Source organism: Martes martes, assembly GCF_963455335.1.
Source record: "Martes martes genome assembly, chromosome: 1".
NCBI lineage: Eukaryota > Metazoa > Chordata > Mammalia > Carnivora > Mustelidae > Martes > Martes martes.
Genome location: NC_137888.1, coordinates 81,506,903 through 81,523,288, shown reverse-complemented (window position 1 = coordinate 81,523,288; position 16,386 = coordinate 81,506,903). Strand labels below are relative to the sequence as shown.

Below are 16,386 nucleotides of genomic sequence, written 5' to 3'. Positions count from 1 at the left end.
CAACTGGAAACACCCTCAACAAACACATGCAGAATAATGTTCAAGCAGGCGTGTGGGCACTCCATGATCCAGTGAAGTAGACATATAAAATTAACCATAACAGGCACAGTACTGAAAACAGAACAAAAGTAAAACCTGTCACTATGACAGAAAAGCTTGAATTGAAGTTGAGTGTGGCCATGCAGTCCAGGAATCTGGTTTCTCAGAAAAGGCCAAGGAAATGACCTATGCATGGGGAAATCAGCCTGGAGTGACAGCAGAGCCTTGTTTTCTAGGTAGCAGGTGAGTTGCTGATTTTTTAGAATCAAATAAAAGATTGAAATAATTAGGATGATTGTGATTAGCAGTCACAGAACACCCAACCCGTGTTGATTTAAATAATAAAAGGAATTTATTAGCTAATTAGATGTGGTAAAATGCCTTCTGATGAGGTGGTTGATCCAGGAGCTCAAATAATACAAATAGAACAGTTTTCCTATTTTCTATTTCTCAGATTTGATTTCTGATTTTGGGTTCCATTTTCAGCAGGCTTTCTCCTTGTGGACTCCATACAGGTCCAAGGGGCTCTCAAGGCACCATGCTTCTTCTACCTCCCCCCGCCCCACAACATCCAAACAAGAGTCCGGTCTTCTCTGTTTAGGGCACACACTGTACCCCTGGCGCTTCTGCTGACCCCCAGTGATACTCACATAGAGACTAAAGACTGCCAGGAAGGGGAAAGTAGAAATGGGTTACAGAAGGTACCCAAACATGTGCTCAAGTGAAGATTAAAGGTCAGCCCAAAGTTTTATCAATCATGGTTGCAACTCTGTTTCATTTCCTGAGTGAACATTAAGGTGAATACTGGAACATTTGAAGTCAACATTCAAACTGTTCAAAGAAAAGCAGGCAAAAATGGTCATATGTGTAATTAACCACAACAGGCTGCCAATACCTGGTGGTAAGGAATCATTTCTTCTTTTCTTCTGTATCCCAGACCTTGGCATAGTACCCAAAAGCACTCAGTAAACATTCATGAAACGAAATAGAATAAAACAGGGTGATAAATGTTCTACAGATGGTACAAACAGAAAGAGGGGCAATAAATTCTGCCTTGGGGAGAAATAGGTAACATGAAGATTCACAGTGGGAAGGGCCTCAGGGCTAGACCCTGAAGAATGGGAGGTTTGGGTCCAGGTGGAGCACAGGGGCAAAGGGCCTTGAGGGGGTGGAGACAGGGGTCGGTTTGGGAAGGGGCCCTGGATTCTGCCTTTTTCCAGATTCTCAGGTGATGCTTTTCCCGCTGCTTCAGACCACACTTTGAGTAGCTAGGTGGGAGGTTGGGCAGAGGACTGGGGCAGCTATGTCACCTGATGTGTGTTTTTGCTTTTGCCATTAGAGCAATACATTGTCATTATTTTTGCATGACTGTCTTTCCTAGTGTGCTCTAAACTCTTTGAGGGACATAGGACCTGTGTCTGCATATTCACATGCATTCCCTAACATAGTGCTGCACACACAGTAGGATTTCAATAAAAAGTTGCTGAATTCAGGGAGGAATAAATGACCAGAAGAGACCAAAGAACCTGGAGACCATGGAGAACCAGGGAAAGGTGTTGAGGTTCCGAAGGGTGAAAAGTGACTCAACAGGATCAAGATCTGGAGAAGTAAAGGACCTTGGAGACAGGAACTGAACTTAGCTTTGACAACCGGGGACTCCGCAGGGCACTGCCTATGAGGGTGGGGTGAGAAGTGGTGGTCCTCTATTATGGACTGTGTGTGGAGGGAAGGTTAGGAACTGACTGCATGAGTGCAGCAATTTAGAGAAATAAGGAGAGCTAAAATAAAAACCAGTCACAATGAAGAGATTACAGATGTAGAACAAAGTACTAGCTAGAATCAGGGGCTAGAGGCAGTTGGAGAATGAATACCAGAGTGTAAGTAGAGGAATCAGTTTGGGAAAGAATTATGGACAGAAAGTTGGAGCAAAACTGTAGTAGAGTTTGGGCAAGGAATAGAGTTGAGGGATCACTGGATCACCTAAGTGGAGGCTTGGAGTGAAAGGAGCAGAATGGGTGGGGTGTTTGTTTCCCAGCCCTGCTGAAACAAATGACCACAAACTTGATTTAAGACAGCACAAATTTATTATCCTCCAGTTCTTGAGATCAGAAGTCCCAAAGGGGTCAGCAGGGTTGCACTCCTTCTGGAGGCACTAGGGGAGAAATCTGTTTCTTTGCCTTTTTCCAGCTTCTGGAGGCTGCCTGCACTTCTCAGCTCCTGTCCTGCCTCCCTCTCACCTCTGCTTTTCTCATCACATCTCCTTCTCTGACTCTGAGCCTCTTTCCTCCCTCTTCTAAGGACCCTTGTTGGTGCCACCCAGATGATCCATGATTCTCTCTCCATCTCAAGACCTTGAACTTAATTATACCTGCAAAGTCCCTTTTGCCGCACAAGGCAACATCATCACAGGTTCTGGGGATTAGGGTGTATATACATCTTTGGGGAGTCATTATTCTGCCTACCACAGATAGAATCTGGGGACCAGATGATATGGGGGAATGGGGAGGGGTGACCAGAACACCAAACTTAGTTTCATAAAGGAGCCAGCTGGCATGCCATTTTATTTGCAGCCTGCAAGCAAGAGCAAAACATAGTTTTTGGAAAGGCAGGGTCAATAAAAATTCAAGGGGGATCTAGGGAGAGTCACTTAATTCAATTTATTTCCCATGGGCTAAAGGCTGGACATAAACATAGATGAAACCAGCAGGAGGCTCACTTATAGGAAGGGGAAGGGAAAAGACTTGGGGTCTTCCAACCTAAAATGATGGGATCCAAGAGTAATAGTAGCACCATGGGTCTCATTCAAAGAGGTCTCATCAGACACCTGGTTATAGCTCCTCTGTGACTGAGACACAGAAAAAGACATTTATAATCAGGCCCCTGACCACTGTCTGTTCTGATGGGGCCTCTTTAACTCCCAGCACCTTGAACAATTACGGGGTCCTAAACACCCATGGTTGGACACTCTCCTCTCAGTGCACTGAGTTTGTATATACATGCTGTGTTCTTCTGGAATGTTCTTCCCTCCTCACCACTACTACTCTTTCTGGGCTGACTATTCCTGGTCCTTAGACAAGTACTTCTATATCGGTTTTTGCCAGGAATCTTCTGACTCCTTCCTTCCCCACATCTCTGCCGTAGCAAATTTCACACTGTAATGAATCTGTCTCTACTGGACTCTCTCTGGGCCACCTTGGCTGTGATGCAAATGCTGGAGACATGAAGACCACTTTGTTCACCACTATGTGCCTGAGGCCTTACATAGTACCTGGCACACAGAAGTCACTTCATGAATATTTCTTAACACAGATGAGTTAGTATTAGTGCCTAAATTTGCAGAGGACCTTATCATTCACAAAGGACTTCTTTTTTTTTAGCATCTAATCCTACCAATCATCTAATCCTACCTATTTATTTATTTATTTATTTATTTTAATTTTAAGATATTATTTATTTGTGACAGAGAGAGATAGCAAGAGAGGGAATACAAATGCAGGAGAGTGGGAGAGGGAGAAGCAGTCTTCTCTCTAAGCAGGGAGACCAATACAGGGCTCGATCCCAGGATGCTGGGATCATGACCTGAGCCAAAGGCAGACACTTCTCGACTCAGCCACCCAGACACCTCTAATCCTACCAATTTAATTTACTCCTACCAATAACTCTATGATGTGTTATTTTTTTTTCTCTATTCTTCACCAGTCAAAATGGATGTTCTGGGAGGTTAACTTGCCCCCATCACACAGGTAGTAAGAAGTAAGTGACAGATCTAGGACTCTGATCCCCAACCTTCTTCTTTCTCCTTGTCTGGGGAAATAACCAAGTTCAATTCACTGCACTTTGCAGCTATTGTATTTTTTACAAATTAAAGTTTTGTGGCCACCCTGCATCAAGCAAGGCTGTGGTTACAATTTTTCCAATAGCACTTGTTTACTTTGAGTCTCTGTGTCACATTTTCATAATTCTTGCAATGATTCAAGCATCTTCATTATTATTATATTTGTTATGGTGATCTGTAATCAGTAATCTTTAATGATACTATTGTAATTATTTTGGGGTACCCCAAACTGCACCCATAGGGATGCAAACTTCATAGATAAATGTGTGTGTTTTGACTGCCCCATTAACCCTCCATTCCCCATCTATCTCCCTATCCCAGGGCTCTCCCATTCCCTGAGACACAATTGAAATTAGGCCACCTAAGAACCCTAGAAAAGCCTCTAAGTGTTCAGGTGAAAGGAGGAGTAACAGCTCTCTCACTTTAAATAAAAAACTAGGCATGAATTAGCTTAATGAGGAAGGCATGCCAAAAGCTGACATAGGTCAAAAGCTGGAATCTGTTTACAACATGGTTTACTAAATATTTTAAGCCTACTGTTGAGACTTGCAGCTCAGAAAAAGGAAGAGAAAGAGAGAGATTCCTTTCAAAATATGATGGCTCATTGACCATTCATGTGGTCACCCAAGAGCTCTGATGGACGTGTACTATGAAATCAATGTTTTCATGCCTGCTAACATGAGTGGATCAATGAGTGGATTTGAACTTTGAAGTACTACTACTTAAGAAATATACTTCATAAGACTGTAGCTGCCATACATAGTGATTCCCCTGATGGATCTGGGCAAAGTAAACCGAAAACCTTCTGGAAAGGAGTTACCATTGTAGACATCAGTAAGAACATTCATGGTTCATGAGAGGAGGTCAAAATATTAACGTGAACAGGAGTTTGGAAGAAGTTGATTCCAACCTTCATGGATGACTTTGAGGGATTCATGACTTCCCTGGAGGAAGTAACTGCAGATACGGCAAAAAAACATGAGAACTAGAATTAAACAGGAACCTAAAAATGAGACTGAATTGCTACAATTTCGTGATACAACTTTTTAAGATATGAAGACATGCTTCTTTTGGAGGAGCAAAGGAAGTGGTTTCTTGAGCTGGAATCCACTCCCAGTGAAGACGCTGTGGAGACTGTTGAAATGACAACAAAGGATTTAGAATCTTACATACACTTGGTTGATAAAGCAGCAGCATGATTGAGAGGTTTGACTCCAGTTTTGAAAGCAGTTCTACTGTGGGTAAAATGCTATCAAATAATATTTCATGCTGTAGAGAAATCATTTGTGAAAGGAAGAGTCAGTCGATGTGGTGAATTTCATTGCTGTCTTATTTTAAGAAATTGCCACAGAAATAAGAAATTCTTATTTTAAGAAATTGCCAGCCTTCAACAGCCATCACCCTGATCAGTCAGCAGCCGTCAACATAAAGACAAGACCCTCTGCCAGCAAAAAGATTACAATTCGCCGAAAGCTCAGATGATGGTTAGCATTTTTAAACAATGTATTTTAACTAAGGTATATACATTTTTTTTTTAATTTTTTTTTTTTTTTAATTTATTTATTTGTTAGAGAGAGAGAGAGAGCGAGCACAGGCAGACAGAGTGGTAGGCAGAGGCAGAGGGAGAAGCAGGCTCCCTGCGGAGCAAGGAGCCCGATGTGGGACTCGATCCCAGGACGCTGGGATCATGACCTGAGCCGAAGGCAGCTGCTTAACCAACTGAGCCACCCAGGCGTCCCTAAGGTATATACATTTTTTAGACATAATGCTATTGCACACTTAATAGACTACAGTAGAGTATAAACATAAATTTTATATGTGCTGGGAAAGCAAAAAAATTCATTTGAATCTCTTTATTGGGCCGTTCACTCTATTGTGGTGGTCTGGAACCTCTCCAAGGTGTTCCTGTAGGGTTCCCAGCTGGTTACAGGAAGCAGAGGAGGGTAAACAAGGGGCACTAATAGTTGTTGAACTAATGTCAAGTTCTGGACACTGTGTAGGTGTTTTACAACATTATCTCACTTATTCGCCACAACAACTTTTCCTTTGGTCAACAGAAAAGTCAAAGTTTGGAGAGGTTAACAACTGTGGTGGTACAAAGGAGTGACAGTGAAGTGGCTTTTCACAATCTCTTCTTCTTTACCAGCCCCTCTAATTTTTATATGGGCAGTGCCTGTTTCTTCCACTGTTCATTACAGTCATGCTGCCCTCCTTGAGACTGCCACTTACAGAAGATCTGTGGCTGTCACTGGTTAGATAACTTTCCTAAATCCATAGGTTTAAGGCTGGGCTACATTGTAAACCCAGTCTAATTCTAGCTGTTGTGATCTTTTGGCCTCAACACCTGGAAATAGGCTGATGGCTTATGAAGCAGATGGGAATTCCAGAGGGCACAGTAGACAATAGCAGTCAGAAAGGTGAGCTAGACAGGAGAAGAAGGAATAAGGAAGACTGAATGAGGAGGAGGAGAGAGTGAAAGCAGAGTCCCGTAGGCATTGTGAGTGCTGAGTATGAATCCCAGAATGAAGAAGAAAGGGTTTAGGAAATCCACAGCAATGTGAATGGACCCTACCTGTGCCAGGCCCTAATGGGGGAAGAAGTTAGAGCAGGGGAAAGACCCAAACTTTTGTTTCCCATTAGCACTCCCCTTCATGTTAAAACAGCCCCCACCAGCCTCCTATGGCTTATCACACAGCTCTTTGGGAGCTCACACTTGATTACTGAGGTGTGCAGGCAGTGAGCCAGAGAAGTGCCGGAGTCACCTTCTCTCTCTCACATTCCTTAAATAGACAGTGGGCAAAAAAGAAGCAGGGCAGGGGTAAGGGTGGATGTTGTGGCCAGCCAGGCAGGTGGGTTCCCTTCCTCCATCTCTGTCTTCTGGGTATCCCTCTTTCAGGAAACTATTTCTAGCTGGAGGGAGGGAGTTCCTGGCTGGTGATTCAGGCTGGAACCTCCAGAGAATCCTCAGGGTCCATTTATAAGAAAAGGCTGGGTGGTCAGTTTTCCAAGTGGCCTTTAGGGACTAAGTCTGTATTCTTGGCTGCCATAAGCCATGCTGTAATCTAGCCAACAAAAGAAAGAGAATTTAGTAACACATAAGAGCCCATCTGTTATTATCCCCAGGATTTGGGCCTCTAGCCCCAACCATACAGAGATGAGTGGCAGAAAATAGCAATGTCAGCCCTCTGTTGATTAATGTCCAAACCCAGAGGAACTGTTTTTGTGGTCTGGCTCCTAGAGGAGAGAGTCATTTTCTTGGACTTTCCCTCAACAGCTTTGAGCATTCCTGTTCACGTACCTAATCCTGCAGCACCTACCCCAGCATCATCTGGCTGACAATACTCAGAGGTCACTTTTGGTATTTATTTAAAATAAGAAGCTATTTGCAGAACATTAAGAAGATGGAGTGATGGAATATATAGTCTGTTCTACAACAGTCTTGGGAGCAGAACCATCATTTTAAGAATATATATTTTGTCAGTACGGTAAGAGTGATTAGCAAAGGATGAATGACAGTTATTACAGAGTTTGGGAGAGTACTAGATTGTTAATGCTGGCCAAATTAATTAGAAGATAAAATTGAGCCTGAGGACCAATTTAAGAGGGAGTACATAATCACACATGTACACACATGTACACACACACAATAGTTCTACCTTTTATTCTATGCATAAGAATTGAAGAGTCATTTGTTGCCAATTAAGTTATGGTGCTATGTGTTCAGATGGCCCTACCCTCAAGGTCCCCATGGCCTGGGGTGATGAGATGCAACGACAAAACTTGAGGTCAATGACAAGATGCTAAATCTGTCAGCAGCCTGCTCTGGGAGCACAAAAAAGACAGTGATTAAGTCTGCCCTGGAAGGAGTGGACAAGTCAGAGATAGGTGCCTATCTTTAAAAATACTTCCTTTAGAAGGTCCTGATCTGAGCCTCATCTGCATGTTCTCCCAATTTCCATGCATTCCATCGCCTATTAAATGCAGTCCAGGTAACTGGGACCTTGGAAATCCTTTCCTATGTATCATCTCCTTCCTGCTTCCAGGACTTCATCAGGCCTGGTCCCCGGATCTGTTCTCCCAAGGACAGGCCATGCTGACGGTGTGACCCCACAGGCCTGAGGCGTGTCCCAGATGAGCTTGCATATGTGGGCTGGGGTATTCACATACATGCATACAAGACTCCTTGCAGGGCAAAGCTGGGGGAGAAGGAGAGAAGAGGGACAAGAAGTGCGGTCTAGGGGTCATTTCTCTCAGGTCCCTATACCCAGGCCAAAACTTCCAAATTCAAATCAGGCCTCCTAGATTGTTATAAAGGTATATGTGTCAGGTGGAGGAGTAGCTGCTGAGTATTTGAGTGTGTGGTGTGACGACCTTTATTTGTCTTCTAATCCCTGGTCCTGCATGTGTTCGAGTGGGCTGTGGAGAATGGTTCCCAGAAGTAGAGCCATTTGAGATGGGCTTTGAAAGCATAAGTGTTCTCTCTGTGTTCGGGCCAGCTGTGGGTGATCAGTGGCATGTCTCTGGGTCAGAGTTCATGGTGGAAGAGGCAGTAGATATGCCCATCAGTGAATACCATGGCATTGGGATTCCAGCTGTAGGCCATGAGAAATCTTTGAAGTCTTGACATGATTCTAATGGAGTTTTGGGACAATGACAGCAGAATAGAAGGAAGAGAGATTTGAGGCCAGGAGGTCAGTTGGGAAGCTCTTTCAGAGGTCTGTGCCATGAGGTTTATGGCCTGAACAAAGGCCATGTCGGCTTGCTCTTCTCCAGCCATCGATGCTGTCTTAGTGGCTACTCTGCTCTCAGTGATGACAAAGCTTTCTCTGGAGATGTGAAGCAGCCCCAAGTGAAGCAGCATGAAAGAAAGCAGCCTAAGGAAATGCCTTGTGTTTAGAAAATAAAATTCCTTCTTATCCAAGAATAATCTATCTAAAGCCCAAAGTACCACTTGCTTTTCATATGTGTGATAAACTTCAAGAAATATCTATCCTCTCTATCACCATCATAATAAGCTTTGGGCTATCAGGAAATGGCAAAATAATCAACTTTTGTTTAACTGGTAAAATTATTTGTTTATGCTATTCAAGGTTTCTCTTCTCTTTGCTTCTATGGGTTCAACTCTGCCTAAACATATATATTCGCCATGAGCCAGCTAGCTAGCTAGCTAGCTTGCTTGTTTTTCCTTTTGTTTTTTTTTTTCCTTTATGGGACAATGAATACAGTATTTTCTTGCATGGCTTGGGATGTATGGCTAGAGTTTAAATAAAATTGGCATGACTAGAAGCATGTGTCACAGAGACCTTCATGTTCCAGGAATAGGACATGAAGTGTAAGGACTAGGAAATGGAATTTTATAGAATGGGGCAGGAAGTGTGTAAGCATTTTCCATTCCTAAAAGACTCAGGTTAAGTATGGTGCCCTGACCCAGAGCAGCTGGCTGACACTTCTGCCTCATATGCCAGGGATCTCTCATGGTTTCTCCTGAAGGACATACAATAGCTTCCAAATGCACAGGCAGCATTTACGGAACTGTGTGTTCCTATGTGCCATATACCAGAAACTAGCCCTGGCCCTTACTTAGCAAGTACTGGCTATGAGTATCAAGTTTAAATTTGTATGTAGGATAATTTTAGTCACTTCAAAATGTCTTTTTTATGTCCCTATTAGTTATGTTGTATATAACATGTGACAATATGTATGTTAAACATTATGTGCAACTGTTCAACACTATGGGGTAGAGTGTGGAGGTTATTCAAATGCTACCCTATAAAATCATTTACACTTGTCTTCCTTTGATTTGTGCCTCAAATATTTATTGCCTCATTTTCTGGCAAGGCTTTGTGCTAGACTTTGGGTGTGCAATGGAATACAAATTAGAATTGAGTCTTGACCTTGTAGAGTTTTTAATCCAGCCTGCAAAGCAGACAACTAGAGCAGCAATATGAAGAAAGCATGAGAAGGGTTTGTTGGGAGCCATTTAGGGTATAATAGGGGCCTCAGCCAAGACACTGGACTGAATGGGGAGTGAAGGGAGTGGAGGAAGGCTTTTAAAGGAAACAGCAGCTCGTCCGTAGCCTCAAGAATGAGGAGTGTCAAGCAAAATAGAATAATAAGAATTATAGGCAGAGTCGATCACATGAGTTAAATACTAGATGCAAGAGAAAACTTAGCAGGTCAAGAAAAAATTTTTAAAAAATCAACATGGTTGAAGTATGATACGTGATAGGGTGTAGATGGGGGAGGGTAGAATAGGTAAGATAAGTGTAGAAAAATAGATCGTCATCAGTTCAGAAAAGGTATGTTAAATCTCTATCTGGAGAGCAATGTCAAATTAGTGAAGTATGTTAAGCAGGGGAAGGGTTACCATTGTGGCCACAAAGCAGAAAAGAAATTGGGTGGATGAGACTGAAGACAGAGAGAATAGTTAGAAACCTGTTGGAGTAATGCAGGTTCAGGATGAGGGGGTCAGTGGTTTCAGCTTAGAGATACCGGCTGACAGTACTTCCCTGACCCCAGCCTGAATGCGGTCCCCAGGACATGTCTCACAGGTCTCACAGCACCTTGAATTTTCCCTGTATGGCACTTAATTAGAATTTATGATTATGCATTTCCTTTGTAATTATTTGTTTTATGGAATGTCTTCTTTACTAGACAGTGAAGTATTCCACAAAGTCAGACTTATTAGCAGTCGTAACACTGGCCCCTGGAACACTACCTTGCAAATAGGGAGGATTCAATAAATATTTGTGAATGAGTGAGTGGAGACATGAATGAAAATGAAGGGACGTGGAGAGATCTGTGAGATACCTGGGAGGTGGAATGAACCACTTGGTGGTTGCTTGGATGAGGCTCTGATGAGGGAGAAACAGCTGTCAAAGTGACTCCCAGGTGGAATGAACCACTTGGTGGTTGCTTGGATGAGGCTCTGATGAGGGAGAAACAGCTGTCAAAAGTGACTCCCAGATTTCTGACTTGAGTAGCCAGGCAGATAATGGTGCCATTTATGGAGAAAAGAGATACTTAGAGCTAGCTAGAGAGGGACGTGGGGGAAGTAGGTTTTTGGCAGGAGGTGAATTATAAATTTAGCAGGCCAACCTGAGTATCAGATTCTGTTTTAATACTGGAAGCTACATTTCAAGTTGACCTTACCAAAAAAAAGTAACAAACCAAAAGAGTAAACCAACATCAAACAAAAATCAACGTAGTAGAAATAGGGATGGGCAAATGGTTTTTTCTTTATTGTTCAGTTTTCCACAGGTTATCCTTTCTAATTATTTTATTTTAACAGACAAAACAATTCATTAAATTGTCAGCATGCAATGTGTCTGTGTATTAACATAGTGACTTTATTCCACAAAAAGTCACATTTTCTTTAATATGAATTATTGCATTTTTATATTCACAAAAGCATTCCAAGTCAAGAAAGCAACATTAGGGTATCAGGAATATGGTAGAAATTATTTTACCTTTGTAGTCTTTTTTATCTTAGTACATTTTTGTGATCAAAATGGAAAATTGAAGAAAATGTTAAAGCTCTTTCCTGCTTCCTTATTTTTATTATTAAATATTTCCAAGGCATACTTCTCCAACTTGAAGACGTTCATTAAAGTCATCAAGGATCTTTGACATACTTATACCATATTGTCCTTTAAATTATAGTTCTCATGGTGGGTTGGAGGAAATGTAATATTCCTGGTGAGGACATAACACATCAAATCTTGATTTATGAATAGCAGTATCTAAACATTTTTGTAAACTTTACTCTCCAATAGCACAGCACAGATGAAAAGAAACTGAATCCTCTGAAACTTTATCATAAATTTTAAATTCCAGATGTGGGGGATGTGTTTGAGTTGCAATGAGGGCAATAATCCCAGAATGTGCTGACTTTAGATTTCATGCAAAAAATATTAGATTGATTCTGATTTAATTAATTTTCCTCCGTGTTTCTCTTTCTTCTCCTCTCTTTCCTTTTTGTAGGTGGCTCAGAAATGTATTCCTTTCCTAATTGGGCATTTGAAAGATTCGACCCATAATGATGTCATCCTAAACATCCTCATAGAGATAGCAGGCTACGAACCTGTGGCTTTGAATGGTTTTCTTCCAATGCTGAAAGAGATTGGTGAGAGATTCCCCTACCTCATTGGACAAATGGCGAGAATCTATGGAGCTGTGGGGCATGTGGATGAAGTAAGTTTGGCTTTTTTTCTCTCTGTTTCCCTAAATTCCATTGCTGCTTCATCCATTGGGGCTGTTGGACCTCCAAATTTGTCCTGGAACTTATCAGAGTTCCCATTTCTCTTTTAAAACCTTTTGCATGGGCAGTGGTCTTTGGATCAAGGGCGCATTTTAGCAGGGCTAGGTGGAAGGTTCAGGAAGTAAGGATCTCATTGCCGGAGTGTCACCTAGGGAAGGGGAAGGACTAAAATGGAGAAAGCACTAGGACAGACTCAAGACCACTTTGTAATAACAATAACCAATAAAAGGGTTGTGTCTTATTTCTGGTTGCAGTTTTGCTCAAAGAGAAAACCATCAGAAAACATAAGGTTAGGTCTCAGACATACTATTAATAAGATCCCATAGCTATACTGTCAATAAATGCCTGAATTCAGTATCCAGCCCTCTGGATGATGTTACTTGGAAGAGTGAAATAAACATCTGTGCATGTTTAAAAGGCCTAGCCTAAATATTTGCATAATAGAATCTTTTGGCAGGAACAGCAGGATGCCATCAATTTGTGGGGATTAGGCGACTGAGAAACCATTTCCAGAAATTTAGGTTCTGAAGGGTATGCATACATGCATGTCTGTCTGATGATTTTACATTAGGATTTAGGATTTTTATCTTTTTAAAATTAAAGTAAATATATAATTGATAGAAGGAAGCTTTTACTTTCACCCACTTACATATAATACAGTTTCCTATAAGATAGATATAAAATTGTACAACTCTTAAAAGGGAATTCACGGTTCATCAAGTTCAGTCCCTCAATTCTAAAAACTAGATAAATTGAGTGGCTTACCCAAACTGAGACTGGGTCAGTTGGTGACCCAGCTGGAGTTAGATCTTTGCTATCCTTGGCACTCTTTTCCAAGTTTGTCTTAGAATGGACCTTTGGTTCTGTTTTATTTTATTTCTGTTGAGATTTGCACATGGCCTAGTGAATGAGAGGCTTCTTTCTGGTGGAGGAACTTTCTCTAGCTTCCCAGAAAAAGGTGGGAGAGCAGAGCGGTCAAGCAGCTTGTAACTGTCAACATGAGGGGGGATCTTGTAAAAGGATTACTTTGGTGTGGACATGCTGCTTAATATAATCCTGTCCTATCCACTGGTGTCGGGAATGTCTCACACCTGCCATGATCTGCTTTCTGGTAACACTTTGCCGTGCCTGTCACCTTTGCTGCCAGAAGAACCCACTGGTGTACCCAAGTGCTTTTAGAACAACTTCAGCTGACAGCTGTTCAACTGAATCTGCTGACCTTGCAGATTTTTGTAGGTACCAAAAAATTCAACCTCTGATGTGTGAGGCCCTGGAATCTTTAAAACTCTTCCTGCACTTTAATGGTAGTTCTTTTCATCACAAATACACTTATGATTCATTAATGTATTGTAATGCACACTGTAAGTGAATGAACTTCCCACAGAAAATGTAATCTGGTTAAAAAAAAAAAAACCAAAACTAGCCACATACAGTTATGCCACTGTAGGTTTACCTGAACTAAGGCTAACCTGACAGAGAGTTGCCTGTGAGGGTGACATTTGTGTGACACACATTTGTGTGATGCAGAGAAAAGGAGAGGAGATCCAAAGAGCCTGAAGAATCACTTATTTCAGAATTCAGAGTATCAAAATATTTGTCCCTCCCACTCCCCTCAATCTCGCATTCTCATATGTCCATGAGGACATCTGTGTTTGAGGGAGAAAATTTTTTTCTGGTGGTTCTGACTCACCTTCCCAACAAAGAACAATTCTAGATCAAATACCTTCCAAATATACCTAGATATCAGGATTGCATGGGGAGTTTTTAAATAATATAAGTTCATGAGACTCATAGAAAATCTACTAAATCAGAATCTCCAGGAAGGGGACCCAGGAATCTGGATTTATAGGAGTAATTCTGATGCAGCTGTCAGGATCAGTATTTGAGATCCCTTGATATAAAATATTTAAAGCATATTCTATCTTAGATTTACAATCAGGTCTTCTCCATCACTCTTTCTCTTTCCTCCATCAAGCTATGTCAATCAATTAAAACTTGCCCAGACTACTGATACAAGCAGTTTAGATTAAGTATGGTTGAGAGTAACACAAAAATTCAACACAATAGTGGCTTAAACAAAGACAGTCATTTATTTCACTCACACTTAAAAAAAGTCTTGGAAGCAGTCTGTCTAGAAATTCATGTTTCAGACACCCACCCTTGAGCACACCAGAGAACACATAACTTCTGTGTCACAGTCCAGGGTGGTTATTTATCCTTACCCATCAGGTCAGTATTTCAGCCATCAAGGAGGTGAAAGGAAAGAAAGAAGACTATCTTCCAGATAGTCAAATACAACCTACTATTCATATCCCACTGGCTACATAGAACAAAGTTGCATGTGACCATACCTAGCTGCAAGGGAGGCTGGAACAGGTAGTCTGAATTCAGGTGGTTACATATGAAGAGAGAAGGGTGGAAATAATGATAGAGGGCAAATAATGCCTCTGTTGCAGCTTGTCAAGTCAGAGTCTGTTTTCTCTCCTCAAAAATAACATCCTTGCACAGGTTTACCTCCCTTCTGCTCTGATAGTCTTCATTTCATTATTCTATTTCATTTAAGGTCAGCCTGACCAAATCACCTATAAATGTCAGTATGGCTCCTTTACTGAGAAATAATGCTCTTTTTATTTGTTTATAACCCCTAAAATAACACCATTAGAAACTCTTCTTTTGACTTTAAAGAATGATAAAGTTTGGATGTCTCAAGAACACGTGTAGTAGTCTAAGCAGCTCTTAATGGGTTCATTTGGTGAACCTGTTCAACTTTCTAAAAATCTCAAGGAACCATTTCCCAAAGACAAAAACCAGCAAGAAAGATATATATGTATGTGTATTCCTACCCAACTCATTCTAAAAGGAAACATGAAGTTACTGAAGTACATTGCCAGGTGGTCCTGAGGGCAGAAGTTAGAGTCCTGGACACCTATGGAGAAGGGAATTGCAGTAAGGAGGGAGTAGCAGGAATTTTGCCTCAAAAAAAAAAAAAAAACAAAACAAAACAAAACACACACGCACACACACACAAAACAAAACAAAAAAAACACCATTTTTTGAATGGAGAACTTGGTCTGTAGTGAGATAAAGAGACATGGGAATATATGAGACATGGAAATATTTAGAGTATTAATGATAAGACAGCCATGGGACCCTAGTTACCTCAGGTCCTAGTCCTCTCTCTCATCCTGTCCTGTCTAAAAATTGACTTCATTTAGAAATTTTTCTCCTTGCACCATAGGATTTCCAGATGTATTCAGGGTTTTCAAGTATCAGATGATGACATTGCTAGGATTTAAATGATTTTAGAAATGCAGAAAAGTAAATCCAACTTTAAGGATCTTCCTCCAACTTTGAAATGCATAATCTGTGACTGACTGGAGCATACTGTTCCATCCCTCCCTTATTGCCTGGCCTCCAGAAAACTGAACTGTTAGATCCTTAAGAAATAGGTGATACTCCTGGGAGTATGTAGTCATCAGGCCAGGGAGAGTTGTGGAGTAGAGCTAGCCTGGAATCAATTGCATGAATTATTAATCAACTTATGCCTCAACTTCTGTGCTTGCATGAGGCCGGGAATGAGAACTGCAAGGCCTGGATATAGATAACCAGACCAGATGTGCCTGTCTTTCATATCAGGGCCCATGTGGGTGGGCACACTGTTATCAGCACCTTGAGAGCAATGTAACGGTGTTTCCATCTGCATTGCAAACAGCAGGGAGAGTTGTGTATATAAACCAAAAACTAAAACCCTACAGATCGTTATTCTCTCTATCTCTCAAATGACCTCAGGGATCTTTTTTTCACCCAAATTTAAAGGAAACTGAATTTAATAGCTGTATGGTGCTTGTGTCACTATAGGAGGCAACAGAGTGCCTCATGAACCATTTTCAGGTTTGTGCTGACACCCAAAGCACATCTACTGGATGGAGAATAAAAAGGAAGGACCATAGGCGAGAGAAACATGCTTCTGGGGCAATGATGCATTGTTGTCCCTGAGGTGCTCTTTCCTTGGCACTATCAAATAAGGGAAACAAATTGTTTCTGTCATGCCAGGATTCACCCCAATTATGTGGGATGCTCAGTACTATATTGGGGCGCCTGGGTGGCTCAGTTGGTTGAGCGACTGCCTTCGGCTCAGGTCACGATCCCGGACTTCCAGGATCGAGTCCCGCATTGGGCTCCCAGCTCCTTGGGGAGTCTGCTTCTCCCTCTGACCTTCTCCTCTCTCATGCTCTCTCTCATTCATTCTCTT

At 41.6% G+C, this 16,386-nt stretch overlaps 1 protein-coding gene across 2 annotated transcripts in view; it reads left to right on the top strand.

Moving 5' to 3' along the window:
- The window catches only part of VEPH1 (ventricular zone expressed PH domain containing 1), a 228,603-nt gene that overhangs the window by 65,260 nt on the left and 146,957 nt on the right, over positions 1 to 16,386 (top strand). For both annotated transcript variants that reach the window (XM_080818061.1, XM_080818062.1), the window contains exon 6: positions 11,858 to 12,067. In XM_080818061.1, coding sequence (XP_080674187.1) covers positions 11,858 to 12,067 — 210 coding nt within the window. The remainder of the gene's footprint in view (positions 1 to 11,857; positions 12,068 to 16,386) is intronic.